Source organism: Paralichthys olivaceus, chromosome 15, assembly GCF_024713975.1.
Source record: "Paralichthys olivaceus isolate ysfri-2021 chromosome 15, ASM2471397v2, whole genome shotgun sequence".
Classification (NCBI taxonomy): Eukaryota; Metazoa; Chordata; class Actinopteri; order Pleuronectiformes; family Paralichthyidae; genus Paralichthys; species Paralichthys olivaceus.
The window spans coordinates 4968635-4995750 of NC_091107.1; the positions used below are offsets into that span (position 1 = coordinate 4968635).

General features: G+C 44.1%; 3 protein-coding genes across 5 annotated transcripts; 1 reads left to right on the forward strand and 2 right to left on the reverse strand.

The window, feature by feature from the left end:
• Positions 1 to 1152: 1152 nt before the first annotated feature.
• Positions 1153 to 3836, reverse strand: sod1 (superoxide dismutase 1, soluble). The gene is made up of 5 exons (XM_020096970.2): positions 3659 to 3836; positions 2535 to 2631; positions 2344 to 2413; positions 1776 to 1893; positions 1153 to 1552 (listed from the first exon to the last, which is right to left on the reverse strand). Exons 1-5 carry the CDS (start codon positions 3728 to 3730, stop codon positions 1445 to 1447), a joined length of 465 nt encoding a protein of 154 aa, XP_019952529.1. The 5' UTR covers positions 3731 to 3836; the 3' UTR covers positions 1153 to 1444.
• Positions 3837 to 4926: 1090 nt separating this feature from the next.
• Positions 4927 to 14493, reverse strand: scaf4a (SR-related CTD-associated factor 4a). 2 transcript variants are annotated; one of them, XM_020097181.2, is made up of 19 exons: positions 14359 to 14493; positions 12934 to 13017; positions 12778 to 12822; positions 12525 to 12686; positions 12271 to 12403; positions 11682 to 11800; positions 11413 to 11589; positions 11172 to 11257; positions 11005 to 11089; positions 10687 to 10863; positions 10479 to 10555; positions 10174 to 10364; positions 9898 to 9998; positions 9408 to 9521; positions 9158 to 9314; positions 8909 to 9027; positions 8644 to 8782; positions 8394 to 8549; positions 4927 to 8255 (listed from the first exon to the last, which is right to left on the reverse strand). In XM_020097181.2, the coding sequence occupies exons 1-19, from the start codon at positions 14386 to 14388 to the stop codon at positions 7087 to 7089; spliced, it is 3321 nt and encodes a 1106-aa protein (XP_019952740.2). In that variant the 5' UTR covers positions 14389 to 14493; the 3' UTR covers positions 4927 to 7086. The 2 variants fall into 2 exon arrangements, with proteins under 2 accessions (XP_019952740.2, XP_019952739.2); XM_020097180.2 differs by having other exon boundaries at positions 8644 to 8797.
• Positions 14479 to 25156, forward strand: hunk (hormonally up-regulated Neu-associated kinase). Of its 2 annotated transcripts, none has more exons than XM_069539737.1 (9): positions 14479 to 14617; positions 19617 to 19909; positions 20472 to 20527; positions 20898 to 21033; positions 21143 to 21270; positions 22660 to 22786; positions 22987 to 23155; positions 23323 to 23485; positions 24143 to 25156. In XM_069539737.1, exons 2-9 carry the CDS (start codon positions 19704 to 19706, stop codon positions 24889 to 24891), a joined length of 1734 nt encoding a protein of 577 aa, XP_069395838.1. In that variant the 5' UTR covers positions 14479 to 14617; positions 19617 to 19703; the 3' UTR covers positions 24892 to 25156. The 2 variants fall into 2 exon arrangements, with proteins under 2 accessions (XP_069395838.1, XP_069395837.1); XM_069539736.1 differs by lacking the exon at positions 14479 to 14617 and adding an exon at positions 16341 to 17002.
• The last annotated feature ends 1960 nt before the right edge of the window (positions 25157 to 27116 follow it).

Below are 27116 nucleotides of genomic sequence, written 5' to 3' on the forward strand. Positions count from 1 at the left end.
CACGGTGACCAAACGTGAACCAAGACTTCTGCCATATTTGAGAAATGTGTCAGGGGTCTGTTTTAAAACTTATATAGTGCTTTTAGAAATGTATTGACACGGGATAAACCCCCTGAGATGCATCATCTTGTTTTCAAGGGGGTCCCAAACACTTACACATACAACAGTTAGAAAACAAACAAGAGAACAAAGTAAGGACAGAAGAACCTTAGAACCTTAGACTAGACACAATCAAAAGAGGAAACATAAGAGATTTATTTCAGGATGAGAGACACATGTTTAAATAAACTTAATGACATAGATCACACATTTAAAGGTAACTTATTTCAATCATAAGGAAACTGGTGCAACACAAAACCACAACTCTGTTACAGGAAGTCTTGTATTTGGGAAATTTGTGTCTCCATTGACTTTGTAATAAAAGTGTATATATATATATATATATATATATGTTCAGTCAGTGTTGGTTGTTACTTCTAATATTAACAATACTCAAATTACTACCCAGGGGAAAATTAATTTTAATCAGTTGCAATTAGAAATTATTCCTGGTTTATTAATTCAATCATGTGTTCCTCAGTCTCGGTGGTATTTCAAGTATAGAAACCAAGAAAGCATACTGTCCTATTAAAACTCAGGCTACAGCATACTTGAAGTTATTATATAGCCATATTATATTTTGACCTTTATCTTTTCCTATAAAAACATTATTCCAGAGATTCAAAAAAACATAAAATGTGACTGCACACCAGTTAGCCAAAGTTAGCTATATAGGCTTTCACATGTATATAGATCAGAGAATACTTACCTAGTGGGTTATTACACCTGGATGCTAGCTTATGACCTAGCCTATGTTGAGAACTGCTGCAAGTAATAAACAACTGAAATGATCCAATGCACCATTGCTTTATTTCAGCCACCATTTTTAAAAACCTGTCCCTGTTTCTAATTGTATCTGTCACCTTGTGAAAACACTATGGATAGGAAAGATGAAGGGCGACAGGAAACACATTAGGTAGAGAAGAGAAATAACATTCAGTGAATGGTCCATCAAGGATGTGAAACAGATCCGTTGCTGCTCTATTCCATGTTATGTCTTGATTGCCTGCCAACCATCTACACACACACACACACACACCACAAATAGCAGAATTATCACACACTGTTCGAATGAACAGACATTTTATTTTTGAACTTTGTAAGTCATATACAACAGTTTATTACTTGTGCGTAACTAACTCTTTGGGACCAAGACTAGTCAACAGACATGAATCCATACAGACAATTGTCATGACGAGGACTGTACAGCATCTACTCTCTTGACTGGTCAAAACGAAGTATTGAAAAAAGGAAAAACTGTCACATTAAGTAGCTATGTTGGTCTTATTAAGTGCTGTGGGGGGGAAAAGCCATTTCCAGTGCTTTGAGTTTGGGCAGATTGTTTTTACTGCGTGATGCCAATGACTCCACAGGCCAGACGTGCACCAGCATTGCCCGTCTTTAGACTCTCTTCGTTGCCTCCTTTTCCTAGATCGTCAGCCTTCTCGTGGATCTAAAACAGAGGACAAAGAGCACAGTCAAAGAATTCTCATGGACAGTTTATGGCCCAGAGGCTCAGCTCCAGTCAATAAACTATAATATCCTGCAGGTTACCCCCTCCCCCCCCATAGGAAGCCAAGACAAACAACTTTACCTTGGAGTAAAACCTGCCTTCCTAGTGTCATTTTTCATTCACGGGAAATTAAAATTGGAAGATGAAAAGCACTTTTCCTTACCACCATGGTTCGGCCAATAATGGAATGGGCACCAAAGAGGGTGATTATCTTGTCAGAGATGTTTATCTCAGCAACATTATCTTTTCCAGCAGTCACATTCCCCAGGTCTCCAACGTGCCTGTTTAAATACAAAACAAGTTTTGCAATAACCTTGAAAGTTCATTTAAATTTCTAATACTGTTAATCTTTCCAAAGCGTCCAATAGTAGAAAGTGTTTCCAGTTTAGGAGTTGAACAAAAACAAAATGCTGAACCATTCACACATTGTTTTTTAATGTTCATTTTCTGTAGTTTGATGTTAAGCACTCAGTGAATCTGAGGTAGTTGTTGTAAAAGCTTTTTGAGCTGCATTTCTGTTTTAAAATCATTTTCACACAGTGATCAAAATGGGAATACGTGCATATGGGCATTTAAAAAAGTTTGAACTTGTGCAGTTGCAGTGCCCTCGGACTTTGTTGATCAAATTCAATGTGTCAGGCCTGGACTCATTGACCAATCACTGATAATCAACCCTTGTCAAACTGTTATCCTCACACAGCTACCGCCACCAAAGCGAAACACTTTCTCACCTTTCTGCATCAGTAGGACCAGCATGATTCTTGCCGTGGGGATTGAAGTGAGGTCCTGCACTGATGCACCCTGGGAATGAGGGGAAAAATCCTCAGAATTAGTCTGTTTGTGGGTGAAAAAAGAACCAGGAAATGCCGTAGCTATTTACAAACAAGATTACATGTACACACACTTATTGTCAGCTACTCACCGTTTGTGTTATCTCCAAAAGCATGAACGTGGAAACCGTGTTCACCAGGGGCAAGACCTGAGATTTTCCCTGACACCTTCACAGGAGCTGAATTGTCCTGACAGAGTGAGATGAAACAGTTTATCAGACACAAAAGCAGCTGTCAAAACCAGGCGCTGGCTGGACGAAAACACGGATCCTTCTCATCCCGTTCACACACCAACCAGACAAACATTGTCATGGAAATGTCCCAATACAGATATGTGACAACACATGTGCACATTAGACCTTCTCATTTCTGCAAAGCTGATTTTTCTATCCCTATTCAAATATCAGTCACCTGAAACCTCTCAGTGCTCAAAGATACATTTTGCTCCATAACCAACTTCAATGGACAGAATATCTGGTCCAGTGTGAATGATGGTTCTTTAAAAACATTGCATTACTGACTGTGTAGTACTGGGACCTGTCATGACACATGGTTTTATCTCCAGGGCCAGAAACAAGGGGGCGGGGGGGGCTGAGACACCCACAGTGACTCAGCAGAAATTACAAGCAATCACTTTTTTTTTTTTCCTTTAAATGATCAGAGTTCAATTTGTCCTTTTGTGAAACAGCTGCTAGAAGATGTTCCACCATTTTGGGGAGTTTCTGCAAACACACACACACACACACACACGTAACGTCAGACTTATGCAACAGGCGTCTCCACACACGCAGCGTTGATCATTCACAAAACAAAGGGGCCGAAGTCGGTCAAAGGTCACGGATCAATATTGACAAACTTGTGTTCACTGAGATTTTTTCGATGCATTTACAGTTTTTTTTGGAGGAACCTGCTAAAAATAACACAAGCGGCAGATGTGTGCGCACTTGACGCTAATCGCACATTGAGCAACGTGAAATATTTTGTTTTTTTTGTTTTACAAACTGTTAGATAACAAACGCAAATCTGAAATCACACCGAGCCTCGTGCCCTCTCATTCAAAACGTAGCTAGCTAGCTTATCCTGCCCTGATGTCACTTGCGCATGGAGCCAAGCTAGCTTAGCTTAGCATAGAGGCTGCACAGAGATGAATGGCTAACCGGGCGACATGTTCGATTTCCCAGTTGGCATCGACATCGGCAGCCTCGCGGGGACTCACCTCCTGCTCGAAGTGCACGGTCCCGCTGGTTTCTCCGGCTCCTTTCAGAACGCAAACAGCTTTTAACGCCATATCTGCGACGGTTCCCCGAGAAAAGACGCACAAGTTTCTGACGTGTGTCGCTGACAGAGACAACCAACCGGGTATTTAAGTGTCGAAGAGGCGGGCGCAGGTCGCGGTCAGCCAATCAGAGGCGAGTACGAGCAGAGAGACTGATTTTCATTGGTCGCTGACTGCTAAGCGCACAGCTCCATTAAAGCAGGTGAACACATTTCCCCTAGTTTGAAAACGTTTCATTCAGTTTTCCTGCAACATTACCACATTTGTAATTATTAGAATTACTCATTGTTATCGTCACTATCACAAAACATGTGGTTTCCACGTTTACTTTCATTAACTCAAACCAGTAACCTCTTATTTGCATCATCTTTCCTCTCAGGCCTGGTCGATAAAACAATATCAATAACCACTGCAGTATAACTTTCATCAATAGCATTATAACAACATGCATGTATCCATATTATGCTTATTCATTGTGGGAGCACATTGAGGAGGTGCAACAAACGAGAATCTAACTCAGGTTTGTAAAATGTTTTGCTGTTTGTCAAGTCATTCTTGATCCATAAAGACGAGTTTAAAAACCACAACCTTTACTCAGGAGCAAACATTTAGACTTAAAATAAATGATAATGCAACTCATTTTTGGCTACATCACCCAGTGCTGTTGCCTATACTGTTGGGTTACATCACCCTGAGCTATGCATTATTCAAAATAAGAATAAATATATCTTTCATGAAATATAATGCTGGATTAACCTTATATCCATCCATGGTGTATAGGAACTGTGAGGTAAGGCTACCAACGGCATGTCTTAATAAGACACAGATCAGTACAGTAGTAGCACAAAGTGGGTTCTCATATGAAGATAGAGGTAAATAATTATTCGAGCTGCAGAGGTGGTCGCCCCTTTAAGCTTTTTCTTGCTGAGGCTTAGACGTAAATATAAAAAGTAATTCTCTCCACAGTCGAGCAGTTGGGTTTTTCCTATAATGAATGTAATGTCTTGACCTTTCTGTGGCGAGTTCTTTGAAACAACCTGTGTTTTGATTTGGTGCTACACAAGTACAGGATCAACCTGTAAACATCAAATAATTCAAAATTCACTGGATATATAGGATTGTGGTATTCAAAGAGACCACTATGTCAAATGTGTTCAACATAATTTGCGTGCGTCAAGCACAGAATATAATTTGAACAAGCCAAAGGATTTGGTAAAAAAATAGTTTATTAAAAACAATTTCCTATGGTTGAAATATTGACGATCTTATGTCTTTTGTATTTTTAACAAATCATAGAAACATGTGTCAACCTTCAAACCATGAGGAGTTAAAAACCGTAAAGCAAAGGGCCTCTGTTAATCCTTCAAAGTCAACGTGTTCTCTCTCTGATTAACGAGTCACATATTATTAACAACAAGGACCATGACACCTTTAGAAGCGTCAGTGTTGCAAGCATATTTACAGCAGTGTGTCCAAAGCAGTATTCTTCATTTCATCACATTAGTTCGGCCCGTGATGCATCTGTGTCAAATCCATTAGGTTGCAAGAGTTGGGATTGTTGGGAATCTGGGTGGCAACACAAAATATGTCTTCGGTGAAACAGACTCTGAGTTGCAGGCGGTGTTTATCAGAGTAAAAAAAAAATTCAGCTTCAGGGATTCATTTTTGCATTTTCATATGGAAAAAAAACTAAATTATACTTCTGAATTTTCTGACATACATGAGATAAATAGAAGAAGATTCCAAAACACACAGTTCAGCTTTTTTTTTTTTATCTAGTCAAAGACATCAGACCCTTCCTTCCTCACACAGGAAAAGACCACAAACATAAATCTGTCTGATAACAAACAAAAGCCCAAACGCTGGCTCCTTGATTTTTGTAACAATACTTGAAATGGACTTGAGTTGGATTTTCCTCAGTTGGATCCACAAAAGGTTTCTGCTTTATTTAACTGGCAAAAAAAAATACACCTTTAGGCAAGAGTATGAAATTTAGACAGCAGGAAAAAAACTTCACTATCTAAACATTTAACAGAAACCAAAATGAAACTTCAGCTGTTTCTGAACAGCTGTGGCCAATCTGGGTAGAAATATGTTTCTTTACAAATGGATGTACTCAAATTTTGTTTTGTATAACAATTACTCTTCTAGTAGTAAATCTAATTCACTCCAATTTTCCTATTACACAATATCATAATTTGTTTACTCCATAAATAGTTGAAGGGAGTTAGGCCACAATAAGCTTGGATTTCATTATTCTTTCATTGACAGTTTGTGAGCGTGTTAATGCTGAAATGTCTTTAAGTGAAATGGCTCTGAGTCAGTCACAATGTCTGTTAATCAAATTAATGTTACTCTGCCACAGTCTTTCAGCCTTGACAATAGTTTTCATTTGTCCCAAATTCAAAATGATTAAAAGATTTTCTTTGTTTGTTGGTGGCAGCTGGATAAAGACAATAATGTCAAAAAAAACGTGAAGCATCCCTGAGTCCCAAAAACGTGGTTCTTCTTTCAGACGTGATTGAGCGTAATTCCGATAATCAGTAAATGATGACGACTAAATTAGATTCAGGGACCTGGTGAGAATAAGCTCAGCTTCTAATAAGTTCTGTGTTTGGAAGAGTCTCAGGACTTATGTGTTACTTTATTTATTCTTTTAATTTAAGACCATGTATTGAAATGAGATTTCTAAGGACTTTGGGTATTGGCAAGTAAATATTCACATATTTAAAATTCTGTCTTCTCTTATTTGTACTTCATTATTTTTAATCACAAGTAACCTGATTGGATATTAAGGCCACTATAGCCCTTTGACAAGAAAAATAAGATGAGACAAGAACAACCAGGAAAAAGAATGGTACTTCTATTATAATGGATCTTTAGAGTTTGTCATATTTGGGCAAATTTTAAAAATATATTTAAAAAATAACATTCATCATCTTGAGGAGTGCCAGCTATCAAGCAGATGAGGGTTTAGTAAAAATTAATTTGTGCGAAATAAATCATTTGTTTCCTGTCTGCAAACCAACTCAAGTAAAAACATAAACGCTTGGCTCACACTAGCCTCAGTGGGAAAGTGCTCCTTTCTTTCTCACAACTCACACGAAGGAGGAAAACTAGACGCGACACCCGATAGATCACAATGGATTTTGTGTTTTGAGACATAGATGCAACGACAAATGTCCATTTGCACATTTGATAATATGCGTGGGAGATGTTTTTCTTCGAGAAATCTGTTACTTCCCAGAAATGACCATTAGCAACTGACGAATGGTGACAAGTTAGGATTCATCTGCCAGGAGTCGAGGCTGTTGTCTCTCAGTGTTTCGCAGCACTCTCTGGCTGAAGGAGGAGGAGTCAGAGCCAGTCTATGATGCCGCTTCCTCTTTTGTTTCCGTGGGTTCACTTTGAGATGGAGGTAAAGGCTCAGAGGGCGTCGGCTCTGTCGCAGCAGCAGGTTCCGATTCTGCCTTTTGTTGAGAAGCTTCCACGTTCGGTTCTTTACTCGTTTCCACGGCGACCACAGGAGTCACACAAGGTTGCTCTGTGCTGTTCGAGGTCCGAAATCTGTCCATGTTTTCTAATTCGGCCAGTCGATCATCCCTGTCCCACCGTGTGGTCCTCTCTCGCCGCTCCCGCCTCGGCCTGTCCCCTTCTTTTCCTTCAGCTCCTCTCGCTCTTTCTCGACTGCCTCCCTCTCCCCTTCCCCTTTCTCCTCCTTCCCCTCTCCCTGGATCTCTCTCCCCATCATCACTTCTCCCCCGTTCCCTGTCCCTATCTAGACTGGTCCGCCTCTCCCTCCAGTCCCGTCTGTCTCTATCTCTGTCACGATCACGGTCTCTGTCCCTGTCTCTGTCCCTATCTCTGTCCCTATCTCTCTCCCATCCTCCTCCACGTTGATTCCCTCCTTCCTCCTGCCAGCCTCCGAGCCTGTCTCTGCCCTCCATTCTTTCACTGCCTCCTCCCCTCCCTCCATCACCAAACGGACGCCTTCCACCTCCAAAACCTCTTTCCCTTTCTCTGTCCCTGTCCCGATCCCAGTCTCTGTCCCTGTCTGGCTCTCTGTCCCTAAATCCAGGCCTATCACCCCTGAATGGTCTCCCCTCCATTTCCTCTGGCCCTTCCTGACTACGAGGGGGGGCCCCAGGTCTGATAAAAGGAGGAGGAGGACCTTGAGGAGGAGGAGGGCCATGCCCATGAGGGGGGAAAGGAGCCCGTATATTGTGGGGAGGCGGCATCCCAAAGCCCCCTTTGGGTGGAGGGGGCTCATGGTGAATCATCTGAGGGTGTGGCCCCCTGGGAATCATCTGTGGAGGCATAGGGGGCATGTTGGGGTGAGGTGGTCTTGTTGCTTGAGGTGGAGGGAAACGCTGCAAGTGCGGAGGTGGGGGAACGGGAGGTCTCTGGAGTGGGATTATACCAGGCCGTGCACCCAGCAGACCACCAGAGGGGGGCTGGATGTTTCCTGGATGGCCACCTGGAGGTAAACCTGAAAGAGCACCTGGTGGGACACCTGGAGGCACACCTACTTGGTTACCTGAAGGAGAAAACAAAAACCAAACACAACTTTTAATTTTATAAACCCACAAACTCACTGATAAATAAATCCTTGACTAAGAACGACAAACAACAAATAACTGCCTGGTGAAAAGTCAGGGAAGAAAGACAGACTGACCCATAGGTCCCAACTGGTTGTTGAACATGTTGGGAGCCTCTGGGCCCTCATCGTTTTTCCTGTTGCCCAGACCTGCTGGGTCCAGGTTCTGGTCCTCAAGTCCACCTTTGGAAGGAGGTGGGGGACCTAGAGGCATGGCTCCTGGGGGAGGGAAACCTGGGGGAAGAGAAGGTACAATAAGTCTTCACAACAGTCCAACAAATTCTGGTGCATAGAGATGTGGTTTGATGGCAATTGTCAGAGGTGCTACCTGGAGGCATCTGCATAGGGTTGAAGCCCGGTCTGATGAAAGGGGGAGGGGGGACGCCAGGTGGGAAGGAAGGCGGGGGCATGCCCATAGGACCAGGAAAGACTGGAGGCTGGAGAGAACCCACACCAACCATTGGCTGCTGCATTGGAGGAACCTGAGACAGTTACAGCAATTCACTTTCGATGTCAAATGAACATTTTTTTCAGTTGTACTTCCCAGTGACTCTAGTGAAAGATCCACTCATCTGTAACTCTAAGTTGTTTACCTGTGTGGGAGGAGCAGCTGCTGCAGGCACAGGTAACGTTGGCGTCTCCTCAGGCTCTGAACGGCCGTTGTGGGTGAGTTCCTCTGGTTGGTCCAGTGACATCCTCGCTCCACTCCACTCTGGAAAAGACAAACACAATTCTAATTTAGACTTAAATATTCCTCACAAGAGCTTTGTGGGTCTCATTGTATGCCTGCCTGCCTGCAATTGTTTGTATGATGTCCTAAAGTGCCCTTCAAGAGGTTTTACCTGATGATAAGGTGTCTCCATCTAGAACTCCTCCTTCTTTTAGCTCCTCCAACTGGTCCTCTCTGATTTTAGACCAAGGTATGTAGGTGACACCCAGCTCCACGTCCCAGTACTGTTTGAACTCAGCCTTTATGCCCTTGTTCAAAGCCCAAGCAATCTGCCAAGAAGAGAAAAAAACAACTCTAGATTCAATTCTTAATTTTCTTTTTGAGTTGCTGATTTGTTCTTATTAATAATGTCACTCGCTCACCTTTATGGCTTTCTGGTTAACTTTGTAAGATCCTCTGCCGAGCTTCTGTAGAGCCCTGAAGGCATCTTGACGATGAATCATGACAATATAGGCACAGCCACGTGGAGGAATCATCTTCACAAGAGGAGGGCAAACAGACGGGTCAGCGAAAGACAAGGAGACAGTGATTTCCAATAAGTTACCTTAATTTTATCACATTATGGCACTTAATCAGTTTAACAATGGCAGAAAGCAATGCAAAGCTAAGTGTGTTAGGATGTCACCAGGATAATCAACAGCTGTGCATGAAAAACACAAAATATATAACAAATTTACTATAAATTGACCAATAGATACAAAAATAAGCATTTTCCCAGCCTTCATATACAGTAGGTTTGCATTAAAAAGTGGTCTCGGACTTTTGGAACCCACTGTTGATTAGGAAATTAGATTTCTGTTGTACCAAACCACACAATGACTCAGAGTAAATGATCTGTACAAGTCAGCTTACATTGATGGATTCTATCTGCCCAAACTCCTCCAGTATACAGGCGACATCTTGCTGTTGTGTTCTCTTGTCCAGCTGGCCCACCCACAGAGTGGTACTGCAAACTGAGATTAAGAAATAAAAGGTAACACAGAGAAAATAAATAAATGTAATAACTAGAATCAAAATGGAAGGAATAATTGTAATATCATCCAAAAATAAGCTTATGACACAACTAAAAAGTTAACCTGACAGTCCCACTACTAAAATAACTATGACAATAAATAGATGATGACTCACTGCTTAGTGTCTCACTCTTGGGTGGTGGGAGGCCCTTCTGCCGCCGCTCTCTCTCTTTCTCTCTCTCCCTTCGCTCCTGTGAGCGGGAGCGCGGGGAATGGTGACGGCGGTCTCTGGAGCGCGAGCGGGATCGCCGGTGCCTAGACCGTCGTGTGCGAGAATTAGACCGTGACCTCCTCCGCTTTGGAGACCTGAAGAAAAATAAAAGGCACTGCAACTCATGGTATGTTCATCACAAATAGGAAAATAAAAGATAAAAGGGGGAAACCAAGTTTTACAGGTCATATCCTCCTTCAGACGCCTACCTGGAGCCTGAGTGTGGTGACCTGCGGCCATGTCTGCCGTCCCTCACAGACGAGCGGTCCATATCCATTGGCAAATCCTGTGGTGGTATGAAAAGTAAGTGGTTATAATGAGCTAAAAACTATTAAACCTACAACACCTCATTTGTTTACAGATTTCTGGAATGGTGGGTGATCTTTTACATATTCTATTCACAACTGTTTCGTCTACCTGTTGTTGCTGGGCTGAGTTGTGGGGAGGAAATACCCCTGGGAAACCTGGAAGCCCAGTAGAACCAGGGAGGGGCTGTCCTGGCAGAGCATGCCCCATAGGAGGCATCATAACTGGGAAGCTTTGCCCTGATGGTAAACCATAGGCCTGGTGCTGGCCGTTAGGAGGAAGAGGAACCTGAGAAAGACAACGCTGGTGACTATTATGCAAATACAACACAAATACAAAGCCTACTACTTGTATTGATTTAAAATAAAAATGGACTAGACTTGAAACAAAAGATCAGTTCTTTTACAAATTAAGTTTTTATTCTCGTACCTGTTGTGAGAGGTCTTGCGACATGTTAATCATTGATGGTTTAAAGTGCTCCATGTGCTGTGGGAAAGCCGGAGTCTGCTGCATACTGTGATAATAAAAATACAGCATGAGACTCAACGTTTTTTTCCCCCCCAAATAGTAGTATATTATATAAATGTAGGGCTTACAAAGTGGGCTGTGATGCAATGTCATCCTTTTTTGTGTCCTCTCCAGCTTCTGGTTCATCGTCGTAGTCAAAGCGGTCGAGCAGTTTCTATGAGAGAGAGAGAGAGAGAGAGAGAGAGAGAGAGAGGTTATGAAAGTGAAGACACTTTCAACACAGCAGAGCTTGTACAGCCTCATTTGATTTTGTAAGCATGTCTAAACAGTGTTGATGGAAAATGCGAAAAAACAAATCCACACTGATACCTTGTCAAAGGCTGTTTTCTGCTGGGTGGTCTGAGTGGGCAGGGGAGGATGTGGAGTGTCCATGCCCAGGCTGGCGGTGATGTTTTGGGCCTGGGTTTGGCTCGTATGGAGAGGAGGCTGAGTGTTGGTGTCTGGTTTCACCGGCTGCTGCTGAAAGTTCTGGAGCATCTGTTGAATCTATGAAATAGACAAAGAGTGAAAGAAAAGAGTTGTTTATTGGTGAAGGTCTAAGAGAGGTGCACTGCCAAGCTGCATTGGTGTAAACTCACCTGCTGACCCTGAAGGAGCTGTGCCACGGCAGCGAAGGCATCAGAGCTTTGCAGCTGAGCAGTGGATGTCATGGAGGAGTTTGCAGTAACTGGCTCTTTGGCTGAAGGTGGAGAAGAACCTGATGGACGAGCGGAAGGTTTAAAATAATTGTGAGCAGCATACAAACTACCATCATTCACTGATAGTTATATATCAGTACCACATTTCATTTACAATATAAATAAAAATGCAAATTTAAAAATGTACTACTGAAAGGCAGTCTTGAGATATCACGTTCAAGAGGCCAATAACATGTTTTTGCGGCCACAGTGACCTTTGACCTTTGACCACCAACATCTTATCGGATTATCCTTGAGTCTAAGTGAATATTTAAACCAAATTCGAAGAAATTCCCTCAAGGCTTTCTTGAGAATGGGACGGACGGACAGACTACTTGAATAATGATGCCTCCGGCCACTGGCTATCGCCGGTGTGAAGGTGTAAAAACAGAACTGAAAGGAATCTATAAAGTTGTGTTTGTATTTAAAAACAATTAACATAGCATGGCCTTACAAACTACCGACTAATACATACAACCACACACGTTACCTGGCTCATCTGTGCCCATAAAGGCAGCAGCAGCACTGCTAGACCCAGCCGCCATGTCCAGGAGGGGCTGAATGACCTCGATCTTGAACACCCCATTCTTCTGCCACAGGTTCAACACCCGCACGATCTTACTCTGCAAAGGAAGATAATGAGGCGAGGACAGAGGTCAAAGGCAAAATCTAATTCTAATATTTGAAAACTACAATGCTACCAAACATGACACTGAAACTTTAACCAGATCTTGCTGTTCTTACTCTGTCTTCTATGGGGCAAAGGCAGAGGTTCTTAAACGTTCCTGTGATATTTTTGGTAAATCTTGGGCCAAACACATCCTTGTCCGCTCCAAACTGGTGTCTGGACTGCCGAACGATGGAATCCACCACGTACAGGCCTGCTACCTTGTACTCAGGCTTGCACTGGGGAAAGCAGAGGGAGAAAACCAATTCTGTATACAAACATGTTGAGGAGAAACTGGGTGAGGACTGAATTTAGACACATTTGTCTCACCTTCTTGACAAACTTTTCCACAATCTGGACCACATGTTTGTAGAGCTGAGAAAGACAGAAGCAAAGGAGTCGGTGACAAGATTAGAAATATGCTCAAAACATAGTTAATATAATGTTATTTTTTAAAAACAACAACAATACAAAACTCCTTCTTACTTTCATAGCTTTGATGGCTGATTTGGTGATGGATATCATCTTCGCCCGAGAGATCGGGGGCTTGGAGTCCATCAAGGAGAATAACTAGAGACAGCAGATAAAGGATGAATTGACAGAATTTCAGCGTTGATAAAAAAATAAATTGTATTCCACTTATTTTTCCAACGCTTCCCATATCAAGACACATTTACAAGATAAGCTTTTTACAATTTTTAAGTTTTAGTGGCATTAGGCGGTAGAATAAAACCTCATATTCTGCAAGCAATGAATGCAGAATTAAAAGCTTTCATCATTTAGTAGACAATTTATAATGATGTGGTTTGTCTAGTGGGTGAATCTTAGTGGTTTCTCCAGTGGTAGTATTAGTAGTGTGTGCAGTTTGATGCAGCTTGATCGAATTAAAGGAGGCTGTGGGACCTCGGCGAAGGAATGCGTTCGTCTGAAAGTTAATCCAGTTCGGGTCTGAGGAGATGTAATGATGCAGTTGGGATGTTTTTTGAGCCGAGAATCCAAACGGTCATGTATACACATGAAAAGAAATCAGAAATAACATGCACAGTTGATGGGTGTCAATGTGAGGCTCACCAGTGAGATGCACATGACTGAAGAGCCTGAGAGAAACTCATTCAAACACCACTGAAGTTTGCTCTTTTAGTAGAGATGAACTGACAGCACACTGGATTATACTGAACATTGAGAAATGTTTCATGTGCACAAGAGAAAACAAATGATTTCCAAACAGAAACCACCACCACCACCACCACTACTACTTCCCTCCGTCTCTGCGCCAGACAAACAGAAACTGCTCTTGAAACTGGAAGACACATGTCGAGAAGCAACAGACGCTGCGTCGGTAAAAGGTTTAATGCAAATCAAAGTATCGGGGCTGATGTGACAAGACACATGTGATGCGATCACAGGTTAGTGTCTCTGTGATCGAGGAGGAGAACGTGTGATTGAAAAGGAGCCGCGAGGAGAAACGAGAGGAGCCAGAAACACCAGCAGACTCGACCTGTTCATGAGCTGACTCACAGACTGGCGCTGCATTTACTCTGCGAGGCAGATGTTTGTGTTTGTTGTGATCTTTAGTGTCTCAGCTAACAGGGCGACGCTAACAGCAGGAGAGTGTTTCCTGTGTAGCATTGTTGCCAACACTCCCACAAGCTAACACCGAAATGAACAGAGGCCAAAGGTAGCTACACCCGGTTAAGCTAGCTTTCTGATAGCCGTGAAATACTCGAATTAACCTGCGGTGCACGCGTGCAGCACTGACGCCACCCCGGGTTAGCCATGCACCGGACATGTCCTGCTAGCTTAACCGAGCAGGCCCCCGGTCCGTCCTGCTCGGCTAGCTCTGCTGAGACGCAGCACCGCGACCAGCACCGCCAGCCTCGGCGGGTCCAGGGTGTCTGTGCGGCCTCTTACCTCCTGGTTAAAGGCGTTGACGGCGTCCATGGCTGCCCGACGCCCCCGAGCCAGCCCCTCCGCACCCGATTCCCCGCTTATAGCGACGTTTATCCGCGAAAGGGTCCGTACAACATGTCCGCTCCCGGCAGCTAAAGGCAGTTAGCTTAGCATCGGTGGAGCTCGGGTCGGCGGGTACGGCAAAGCATGATGGGATTCAATGCTGTAGTTCCACGTTTTGTCCACTGGGTGGCGGAGTGCTCAAGGCTTAGAGAATGAGGTTTGGTTTTATTATTATTGTTGTGATTGTTGTATTGTTATTATTTTAATATTGTTTTTATCATTTATTAGTATTATTAATAGTAGTAGTACTAAAAATACCACACTCAACATATATCACGTTTAATCATTTTTACATTGAATATATCCTGTTTAAACATTATGTTGCATATTATGTATATTATCAACATTCGTATTATGTTTATCTTGAATCTTTTATGTATTCATTTATTTATTGATGCTTATAATGTTTACTATCCTCTTTGTTGCTGTCGTATGGAAAATGTCCATATTGTGGGGCTATTCAAATATTATTTTAATAAATGGAATAGTGTTGTGCACAAAACTGAGGCATGACACAGGATAAATCGATTCCAAATAGCATTATGGGTTAATGCTAGACTTCTTCATGACCTCAGAATAAACCATTAAGTTGAAGGTTGATTATATTAGATGTAGTTTTTATTGTACAATCAAAAGTGATGATTCATAAAGTAATTCACGTCGTTAAAGCTAATGATTATCAGTATAATCATCACTTTGATAAAGGGGTCCAATTCAAACCGTTAAATATACACGTGCCATATTTCTGATACATTTTTTTTTTTTAAGTTTAAGGACCACTATGTTTGCTACCTGAACAGATCTGTTTCAGGCTTGTCCTTCGTTTTACAGGCTCCTTGTAGGACAGAGACAAACAGTTCAAGTTCACCAAGGCTGCAGGTTTAGAGATGTGGGACTGGTTTCAGTGCTGTGTGTGTTGTGGTGTAAAGTTCGTCCAATAGATGGTGGTATTCTTGCACATTTGGCTCCATGTCTGGTGTGGTGTCTAGAAAGCATACTTCAGCAGGCCGGTCTAACTGGAGGTTGCTAATATTCTCCCCCCGTCTATAGGAATCCATATAAACACAACATGCACACCTGTATAGTCTATTTAAAATCCAAATCATAACTGCACAGACTCATATACACCATAATATTCACGTTGGTTATGGCAACAATATTTCATCCAATCCCTTTATGTGGTCAGGTGGAGCCAGATTCAGACAGACAGTGTGTTTCAAGCTGTGGCCCCTCCCTGCAGGTGTCCTCCACTGAGTGATGAACACTGTTAATTAGGCCAGTGAGCACCTCCATGAGCGGGGGGCAAATGCTCCTTTGTCTGTCGCTGGCTGTGCCGGGGTACAACTTCATATGTGGTGGCAGTACTCCAAGTTCAGCAACAATCAATACACAGGAGAAGGCAATAAGGAAATAATGGCAACAGATGGCGATGGTGCTACGAACCAGTGTTGACAGACAATATTTATGTGTGATCATAAACACTGGCGACAGAGACGTTCACATTTGAGCCAGTAATTGAGGGATTGTCGCGCTGCCTGGTGCAAAGCGCGCACATTTGGATCCATTACGCACAGATTCTGCCTAAATGAATCTGATAAAAATACAAAGCAGGATTACAGAATTAAAAAGAACGATGTAAATAATTGCAGTGATGGTGTAACTGCCTCCTACACTTGTTGTCTTTGTTCTTAGCCATGTACAGTGTGAGCGCACCATGCGTATCAGCGGTGCCGGGCGGTGTTGTCGCCCTTGTTCTCGCATGCGCTCCGCCCGCCTGCGCTGATTGGATTGGAAATCACCACCGACCACCACCACTGTGCGAGGGGCTGTGTGTGTTTCACACTCACACACTAAGAAACGCCCACACAGAGGACCGGGAAAGTCACTTCAAACTGAACAACACGCTGCCTGCACACAGAGCATTGAGGAGGAGTCGCATGTTCGGAGAAGGGACGCGCAGCGCTGCAGCCAACCTACCTCTGTTCCCTCGAAAAGCCAAGCGTATTAAGACAGGTTGCGTCAGGTGATAACGTCCCATGATTGGAGCTGACATATTTTTTTGTGTGTCATTTCAATCCGAGCTGGTGCACTAATCAAGACTCTCGGAAACTGCTGAGTGCGCGCACTGGGCTCTTTGGATGAACAGGTGGCGCACACTCCGGTTCCCTTAATTTGTCATTAGGGGCGAGACGCACGGAGTTAACGCACTTCACCTTAAGCGTTTAATACCTGCCTTCAAGGCGGGTGAGAGTCGAGCTGCGTGCGCTTTTCTTAAAAGGAGACACTCGACCGTGGAGCTGTGATGCCAGTTGCAGACAGCGACATGGTAGTGGACAACAGCTACGGGTTGTACGAGGGCAAGACCCCCAGCAGCGGCGGGAACGAGAGCATCCTCCCGGCCTCGCTGGGCAGCCCCGCCGCGGGCATCCTGAAGAACTTTTACCACACCAAGCGGGTCGGGAACTACCTGATCGGGAGGAAGCTGGGAGAAGGGTCCTTCGCCAAAGTTAGAGAAGGTCTCCATGCGTTAACCGGGGAGAAGGTGAGCGTGTGTGCCATGTGTCTGTGTCTCTTGCGTGATGATTATGACATATTATCAGATTTAAGACAGCTACAGTTGGTTTTCTAACTATCGAGAAGGAAAAATGTAGTTTCTTCTTACTGGTTTTAATATTTAAAAACAATGATTGGCATCCAGCCTGGCTGTGATGTGGTTTTACATTTCAGAGGCAGCTGTCACTTGGCTCATGCCTGCTTGGCAAAATATTTCTTCCTCTTCATGTCAGCTCTCTGCCATACATTATGAATTTATTAGAACATGACAGCACAGGTCTGATGAATCCACAGAGAAAGTGATCAGCCATTTGCACTGGGAACCTTTGTTAATGAGGCACCAGCAGCTGTTGGACTCAGCAGGGTTTGTTTTTCCAGCCAAGCTCCACTGACAATATTTACTTTTTATTGTGGAGGCAGCCGGTGTCTCTCTCCTGCAGTGTGAGCCATGTTGGAGGTGTTGCCTTGCTTTCCTGAACCTCTGCTTTGTCTGCTGCTGCTGGAGGTGGTGATCTCACCGCTGTGGGACACAGAGGGGGAACTGGCCGGCCTATGAGAGAGCAGAGAGGCTACTTGCATATGAAATCATGTGGTTGATAAATGGGCTTCAGCCTCATTATAATTCCGCCTGCACAGGGCTTTGATATGGGCAACCACTGGCCACTGGTTGCCTTTGTCTCCTCAGGCTGTTTTGAGGGGGGACAGCCAAGAGATTTGCATATTGGAAAAACAAGCACCCCATTTTCTCCCTCTGCATCTCTCCACATGTGACCCCCCAATATATATATATATATATATATTTATATATAATATAATATAATAAATATATATTATATTATATTTATATATATATTAAATTAACACTTATTGAGAAGCACCCCCTCCTCAATCCATTCTGTTGCTGCGAGGAGACAAGAAAGCGCTCCTCACCTCATCCCTCCTTCCCTCACTCTCTTTGTTGAGGATGATGCAAACACTGGCAATCTCACCACCAAGCACATCCCCATGCTCTCGCTCTCGCCCCACTCTCTCTCTCTCATTCAGTGGGAGCAGCGGGCGATGGGAGCGGGTGGAGGGCAGTGAGTTTATTCAAGCAAAAAGGGAAGATAGTGAGGGAGGGGATACAGGAGTTGTTTCTTTTTAGCATCCCTGGAAAGTCAGCATGGATGCGAGGGATGAGAAAGCGTGTGTGTGTGTGTGTGTGTGTGTGTGTGTGTGTGTGTGTGTGTGTGTGTGTGTGTTTAGGGGCAGGGGGTTTGAAAGTGACGAGAGGTGAGAGAGGGTGCTGTCATGGTCAGGAGGTTAGTGAGGTCACATGCATGTTTTTGATGTCTGTAACCCACTTTCCCCTCCATGCGTCCTCCGCCACCCCCCCGATTCGCTGTCTGAGGGGGCGCCTGATAAACAACTGAATCCCCCAGAAGCCCCCTGGCTGGGCACACCCCTCCCCCCTCTGTGTCCCCCCCTCCTCTCCTCTCTTCATATATAGACAGGCCTACTGTAAATACAGTGCTCCATCCCCTCCCCCCATACATACCCTGCTGCACCCCCACTGCCTGGCGTAAACACTGGGGGGGCATGTATTACTGTACTGTGAAGGCTCGATGAACACACACACACACACACACACACACACACGTAGAGACGGTTTTAATTAGCAGCTGTAAAAAGGTTTTTAGAGGTGAATCAATTATCAAAGATGAAAGGGGCGAAAAATAAAAAAGAACGACAAGCTGAAGGACAGAAGAAAGAGAGGACACACACACTCGTATATATACAACCACTTTGGCCCTCACCATTTCTTTAATGGATATGGTGATTAGTTCCAGCAGCCATGTCTTTCCATGTCTGTGGTCTCTCCTTGAGATGATTTGCTGTGTACGGTGGCCACGCTCTTGAACCCAGTCCAGACGGGATACAAGGAGACGTCATGGGCAAAGGATGAAATAGAGTCGATAGAGTATGTTATTGAATGTAATTAGCCACAGACGGCAGCAAAGTGTTTTTGTCATTCAGGTAAAGGACATGAGCTGTGGTTTTTACGAGAAGATTCTCCAATGACACACGGGCAAAAACACAGACAGACGACGAAGGGATGAGTAACTGAAGAAAAAAGAACTGCTAACGTCTGCTTGGAAATCTGTTCTCCTCAATCTGTTGAATTGGTTTCAGAACATGAGCCGACTCCAACGTTTCCCTCCTCAGTTTCTCCTCTCATGTGTGCTTAATTGCAACTGAACTCTGGCAAATGGTCGAACATTTGGCCCTGGCGCCCTCTCAACAGATAGGGTAACATTTGCTTTTCGTCCTAGTTTATGATGGTTCAGTAACCTCTCCAACACACACACCTCCCCCCCGCTGCAGCCTCCAGGCCCTATAGCGCCTCAGTTGTCCCACATAGGGAGCAGCTGTGAGGGAGAGGCCAGTGTCGAGTTTATACCCTGCAATGGAGCCCGAGAGCTCATCACCTGTTAAACTACCCCCCAAAAATCTCCCTTCGAGACCCAGTAGTGAACGGGTGCTCCATTCTCCATGGGTATTATTCACAGGATCATATGGCACAATGTTTAACTCTCTTTCTTCTCCTGTCTCGCTCTCTCCAGGTGGCAGTAAAGGTGATAGACAAGCGGAAGGCCAAGAAGGACTCATACGTGACCAAGAACCTGCGGCGGGAGGGCCACATCCAGCAGATGATCCGCCACCCCAACATCACGCAGCTGCTAGACATCCTGGAGACGGAGAACAGCTACTACCTGGTGATGGAGCTGTGTCCCGGTGGGAACCTCATGAACCGCATCTACGACAAGAAGCGCCTGGACGAGAGGGAGACTCAGAAATACATCCGGCAGCTGGTGCTGGCTGTGGAGCACCTGCACAGGGCGGGTGTGGTGCACAGGTATAAAAACACTCATAATTGATTATAAGAAAGACGAGATAAACATTTAGTCTAACAGACAGGATCCTCTTTCTCAAAGTGTGGCCTAAGTCCTTTTTGTGCAACATTACTCCTAATCCACAAGATACTGGATGTGTCTGCAGCGAGGTGCTTTAAGTGGTTTCCCAGACCGCTGCTAAAAATCTTAAATATTAGTAAGTAAAATAAAAAGGTTTTTATTTATGGAAAATAAAACACATTAACTGCATCTCAAATTCCAGCAAGATCTTCCCAGAAACGTTAAATTCTTTGTCACTCGGAGCCTGGGAACTAAATTTCTATCCTGGTGAGATGGCTTAGGTAGATAACTGTGTAACAGGATTTCTAAGGCTGGGGACTGATCTGGGGGGACACAATAGACCCTGAAAATCGGGCAGTGTGACCCACATTGGGAGGGTCATGTATGCATGTGTCGGGGGGGGGGGGATTGTGCATTGTGTGATGATGACGGCTTAGATAAGTTGTCTAATGTAAACGCTGACACTGCGCCGGCATTGACGTCCTTGTTTTCTTTGTCTTCCAGGGATCTGAAGATAGAAAACCTCCTGTTGGATGAACAGGACAACATAAAGCTCATAGGTAACTCAGACGCTCTGACTTTTACAGTTGCTATCTCACCTCAGATCTCTTTCTTCAGAGAATGTCATTAATTCAAACTCGAGTTTCCTACAGCAAAGAATTTGAATATTTAAGAGTTTAACGATAAATGAAAATCTTTCAAAGCCAATTACTTTTCCTCAGTTGGAGTATCACAGCGGCCCGCATGTGGTGAAGGCCAAAGAGCAATTAACTATCCTGTTAAAACCCTTACAAGCTCTCACCATAGTGCTAATCTGCTCCTGTTTGTGTGCGTGTAACGCTGCATTGAAGCCACTTGCTTAACGACGTGAGCTGAAGAGACAGTAATAAACCCTGAAACAACACTCACCCCACCTCCTCTGTCCCGCAGACTTCGGCCTCAGCAACTGCGCCGGCATCTTGGGATACTCTGACCCGTTCAGCACCCAGTGTGGAAGCCCAGCATATGCCGCCCCGGAGCTGCTCTCCAGGAAGAAGTACGGGCCGAAGGTGGATGTCTGGTCCATGTGAGTGCACGCTCCTTTGAGCCAGTTGTCGAATAAATATCAGCATGTTTAAATACATGTGTTTATTTCCATCCTGACATGAAGTGTTTCCTATATTTTCATCTCTCAGTGGCGTGAACATGTACGCGATGTTGACCGGGAATCTCCCGTTCACTGTGGAGCCCTTCAGTCTCCGAGCCCTGCACCAGAAGATGGTCGACAAGGAGATGAACCCTCTACCTCCCTCACTCTGCACAGGTAAATGATAAAGAAACTTTATTTGAAAAAAAAAAGAGACAGAACCAACAGTCCCCTTAAATTCACCAAATTTCACACACTTACAGAAATCAGTTCCCTAAATGTTTGTTTTCATCAAGATCCATTTTTAGGTAACATGTAAATGCAAGAGACAATTGATAAAGCATCTAATTGAAAGTAGAAAGTAATATGAAAATGTCTTTTTAAAGCTACTGAGGTAGCATTGACAAAGGAAGCTTGTTCCGGAGAGTGAAGTCCTCCACTCTCCGTCTTAACTCTAAAGGGTATAAGCAGAACTATAAGAGACGACAAGGGCGGGACTTCTCAGACGCTCACCTCTCATGTGCAGAAATAGGGAACAAGTTCCAAATTGCCCTATAGGTAATGTGCTGTACATAGTGCCTTGTTTAATACTGTAATTACAGGTTATGAGAGCGCAAAGAATGTTGACATTTACACATGAGATTCAAAGGTGCAGGTGTCTGTCAAGTGACACACGGCAGATTGAAATTCATCGGTAAGCTGCTGCTCTGAATTCCTGTCAGCAGCTTTCATTGTTGGTGTATATAAACAGCAGACTACCTGAGAATTGCTCCTGAAACCCCGCCCCCCTGCTGACTTATTAGGTATTGTTGAGCAGCTGTCTAATAATGAGCAAGCAGACTCTCCGACTGGATCCACCCAACACACGTACACCAAAGGAAACTTTTCTCAAGAATGAGCTCCGCAGCCTCGCACAAGTACAATTATGTCCTTATCTTTTATCTTTTACTGACGAAGTCAACTATTCCTGGTAATTGAAAATTAGAAATGAGTCACCGGCAGCTCACTAGAAACATTTGTTTGCATGGGTATTTACCACAGAGAACGTATTATTACAAATTTCTCAGTAGCCTGCCTATTGTTGTCAAAATTGTCTTGCTAATCTTTAATTGCGTTTATTATATTTAAATGAAGGCATGTTTAAATCTACTTCATGCGTTAAAATGTAATGGGACAGTATGTCTGGAAGGCAAAATGAGGAATTGAGGTCAAAAACAAACATGTACCTTGTTCCCTTCTCTGCACAGAACTCTAGCTTAACCCATCTGATGTACCTGTTAATGTACGTCAGTTAATACCTGTTAATACCTGTTAATCAAGCTGACAACACAGAAGTTATCACATCCATGTTGCGTAACAATGGAATGAAAACAGATAAGAGGGTTCAGTGAGTTTACACACTGGCCCAAGCACTCAATGAAAAAAGGTTGTTTGCTGTACATGAGACATTATCTGCTCTTTCTGAAGTGAAATATCTGATGTAAGGATTTGTTTCCGCTCTCTGTACTGAGTGGCGTGTCTGCTCGGTGGCAGTGTATGAATATTTATCCTCCCTCTCTGTCTCAGCTGCCATCTGTCTGCTGAAGAAGCTTCTTGAGCCAGATCCCAACAAGCGTCCCAATATCCACCAGGTGATGGCCGACTCCTGGCTCCAGCTGGCCAACAAGAACACAGGCGCCCCGTACCTCAACAGGTAGACCCCCACACGTTTGACCCGCTTTGATTTTGCATGTCGTTTTCTTCTAGAGCCTTTGAGCCTGATATATGTTGATGTGAAAACTTTTATCTTACATTTTTTATTTTATTTTTTAAGAAATAATAATATACATATTGGCCAATATATTGGATATTTGTCACAAGTCAAAGCATTAACTCTCTTCCCTCTGTGTTAAGGATCCACATCGAAGAAATCAACCACACAGTGTTGCTGCACATGACGGAGAAAATGGGCTACAAGCACAGCGAGGTCCTGAGCGCCGTCCTCACCAACCGTGCTTGTCACACTCTGGCCGTCTACTTCCTCCTCAACAAGAAAATGAAGAGACTCTCTAAAGAATACAGGGTAAGGGGCGCAGACTTTTCTCAAGAATTCCACAGTGTTTTTTAATGACACCTGAATTCAAGTAACAAGAGCGCAGGGATTACGAGGAGATAAAAGTGGTTTCACAAGAACAGGTTTGGAAGACGCTTGGGGCTGTCAGTAATTTGTGGTTTGCGGTGTCTTCGCAGGAGATGCAGTTCCAGGAGAAAAAGAAAGGGGAGAAGCAGAAGAGCGAATACTTCCAGACGCAGTGGAGGAAGCACGTGGACAAGCTCACCATACCGCCCAAACAGACGCCCGTCTACCTGGCTGTCAGCAAGGGGCCCAGTAAGGAAAAGAAACACAGGACAGGTGAGAATTCATAAAATGCCGAACAAAAAACTTGAACATTTATCTTTAAAAAAAAAAAAAAGATAAAAGAAAAACATGCTGCTTTATTTATCTATTTTTTTTATCTACTTTATTCATACAGGGTAGGTTGACTGAGCATGCATGTTCTTGTACACCAACAAGCTGTTTCACACAAAAGTAGTTACCCAGTGATCCATCCATCCATCCATCCATCCAACCACCCCTCCTCCAATCCATCTATCCAACTACCCAACTCATCCATCCATCCATCCATTCGTCTGGGAGGACACATCTTGGACGACTTGTCAATAATAGGGCACACATGCAACCACCTTATTAAAAAGATGAATGTACCTTGTGACTGAGAAAGTGAGGAGAAAGTAAATCATCAAATCAAGCAACAAAGCAGAATGAATTAGTTAGTTATCGACCTGGTGCCGGTACAAAGTGATGGTGATCAGTCTTCACCACGAGAGTTGTTGAGAAAGCACACAGGCTATTACAGATGGAGCTTGTCAGGACAGGCCGGTCTTGGCAAGGAGAAATTATTCCTGTACCTTTAGCTGGTTGTGACTTACTGGCAGATTTTTAATCCAGATATTTATCTTCGCTGAGATGACACCAAAAGTGTAACCATGCTTTCTTGTTCCTCCTCAGGTCTTTTGCGTGCCATAACCGGTGGACATCGTAATTCGCCTCTGGCACCACCCGGCACTGTTGCTTCTTCTTCTATGGAATATCTAGAGATCCAGCCGCTCTTCAACAACACCCCTCAGCAGCGGAGGCGATTGGCCACCCTCCCGCAGGTCAACACGAGCCCAGAACACAACATACCCGCTCCGCCGGCACCCTCACCGATTGGCATGCACTCATTCGGCTCCCTCTCCAAAGCCGAACAAATCGAAGACACCCCCACTTCCCCCTGGTACAAGCTCACCAACGGCACGCTGTCCCCACCCCGCCACGTCTCTGCCTTTCAGCCCGACTCCTCTTACTTAAAAAAGGCCACAATCCCCAGTCCTCCAGTCCTCATCGTCAACCCGCAGCCCAAGAAGAGCATCTCGTCAGATTGGTGCGGTTCCTCCGACACCAGTGGCAGCCCCCCCAGCACCGTAGGAAGCCCCCCAGGTAGCTCGGCTTTCAGCCCTCCGAAGTCTGCCTTTAGTGCCCTAAACCCCACGTCAGCATTCAGCCCGCCCTCCAACAGCGGCAGCAGTGATCCCGAGAGCCCCACGCACCGCAGCAAGTTCCCCTCAATGGGCATCGGGCAGATCCTGAAGAAGAAGGTGCAGCTGCAGCCGTTCAGCTTCCGACCAGAACAGGTTGTAGAGGAAGTGGTTTCTCCTCCTCCCTACCCAATGCAGACTCTCCTCTGTGCTTCTGGTGCACTCAAGACCCTCTGCTGAGGGGCGCGAAAGAGAAAGAAAAGAACGACAGACTGAACTCAAGGCCCCTCTCAACACTTGATTGAAGTTGGAGAGGTCTTCCGGAGCGGCCTTCTGAACTGTGAACTGTCCCTTTATTATGACTGAGCCACTTTTTTATGACACGCGTGATCCTTCAAGAAAAGGATTTAGGAAGAAAACAAAAGTTGTTTGAGCGAGAGCGTAAAAATATATTCTCTCTCGTCAACGCTGTCATTATGTAATAAGAGGATGAGATTTGAAACAGATCCCGGAGCAATGACTAAACCTTGTGGTGTCCTAGATACAAAGTGGACATGGGACATCATGTAATGTGGAGCACGGTGTACACACACCTACACATGAACGCACACATGCACACACACAAACCACTGTATAATAAGCTGAGCTAACACATACTCCCTCATGTAATATTGCTGTAACTGGTTACTAACTGAGCCGCAGACTGATTCACACCAGCTAACGGACCCCAACGCTTACCCTGACCCTGATTACATGTTTAAATGTTTTGTCTGTGTGAAACCCACTGACCTCCAGTCAGCCGGCACCGTGTTCTCAATGCTAACTGGATTTAAAAAAGAAAAGAAAAGCTTAATGCACTATTCTTAAAAACCAAAATCTGTACTAACAACGGTGTTTACCATCTTTTACCTCACTGCATAATTCATACTTTAATGTATAACAGCGGTTGATTGTGACGCGCTTGTGTGGATTCTGCCGTGTCTGAGCGTTAGTGCCATTAGATCCAAGGAGTAGTCACTTTTTATAGCACTCTCATTAACGATCACTCGACACAGCTATCACTTTTTTTATACACGAGTGTTACATAACTTTTTGGCACCACAGGGAAACTGAAAGTGTACAAGTCTTAATCCTGACTTTCTTCCAGCTGGATGTGTCTATTTATAGTCAGTTTTGAAGTTAAAAAAGAAAGATAAAAAAATAGAGATTTAAAGGCCTTATGAAACTGATCAACCTCGCCCGAGGCTGAGGGCACGAAGGTGGGAACACGATAGAAAAAAAAGAATAAACTCACTTCCTTTTGTCTTAATACTGTAGTTTGTGCAATAGTCTTAAGTGTTAACTGCAATGAAGAGTATTTGCCAAGAGCTCTCTGAGAGTTATGTAAAATATTGTGCTTGTAAATAACAGTTCGACTCCTGTGTTCTCATCACGTCTGTACAAAGGGATTTGGAAACTTCTGTTTGTGCAGCTGGAGCCTCTCAGTCGCTCCATGAAACTGTCCGACTCTTCAAAAAGAGGCGTCAACGCGGCACACGAAGCTTCTCAACTGTTAACCTACATACCGCAGAATCTCTTCCTGTTCAAAATTTTAAAAATTTGCATGCAATGTTTTCACAAGTCGAACCGTGTTGTCAACATTTGAATTGACGTCTTTGTACCTTTTTTTCTTCTCCTGCTTGATACTGAGATTGATACAGACTCGAGGGGGGGTGGTCTTTTATAAGATTTTGTAATGGATGGTTTTGTTTTGAGTGTGGAGAGATTTCTATGCTGTATAAAGTATTTTAAATATTTATACTGAATCCATTTCGTGTCTGTCTGGTACTTTGACTGCACCTCCTTCCTGCGAGGCTTCATTTTTGCACAACGTGTCCTCCGCACACACCTGTGTCAACACACAACATGTATATATGTAGATACAATATGTAGATAAAAACTAACTTATACTTAAATTATGATAATTTAGTGAGTAATTCCACATTAATCAAACAGCCTTATGAGTAAATTACACAGTGCCTGAAGCGTATAATCTATTCCTAAGGCTCTCAGCTCCGTGAAGACTCAATGTGAATTGCCCTCTCTGCTATGGAAGAGTCCACGTTGCTTTACAACCCCCATGTGCCACTTGTCTCACACCATATACATTTACCCACGAGACACCTGTGGTGGGTAAAAAAAGAAAAACACACCCTTGCAACAGCTGAAGAATCCGTGGGACACACACACACACACACACACACACATTGTAGACACTAATCTCTTCAGCTGTGGCTCACCCCCCCGGTCCCCATCATAAACCTCTTTGGGTGACACTGCCCTGACGAGACAAAGACGGGGGGGGGGATCATCGGAGCTCTGAGACAAACACACACACACACAGGACAACACAAACAGGGGCTGCCGAATTTAATCGGCGTGGCTAAGCTGATAAAAGCCGAGGGGCAAGAGTGGCTCAAAAATGC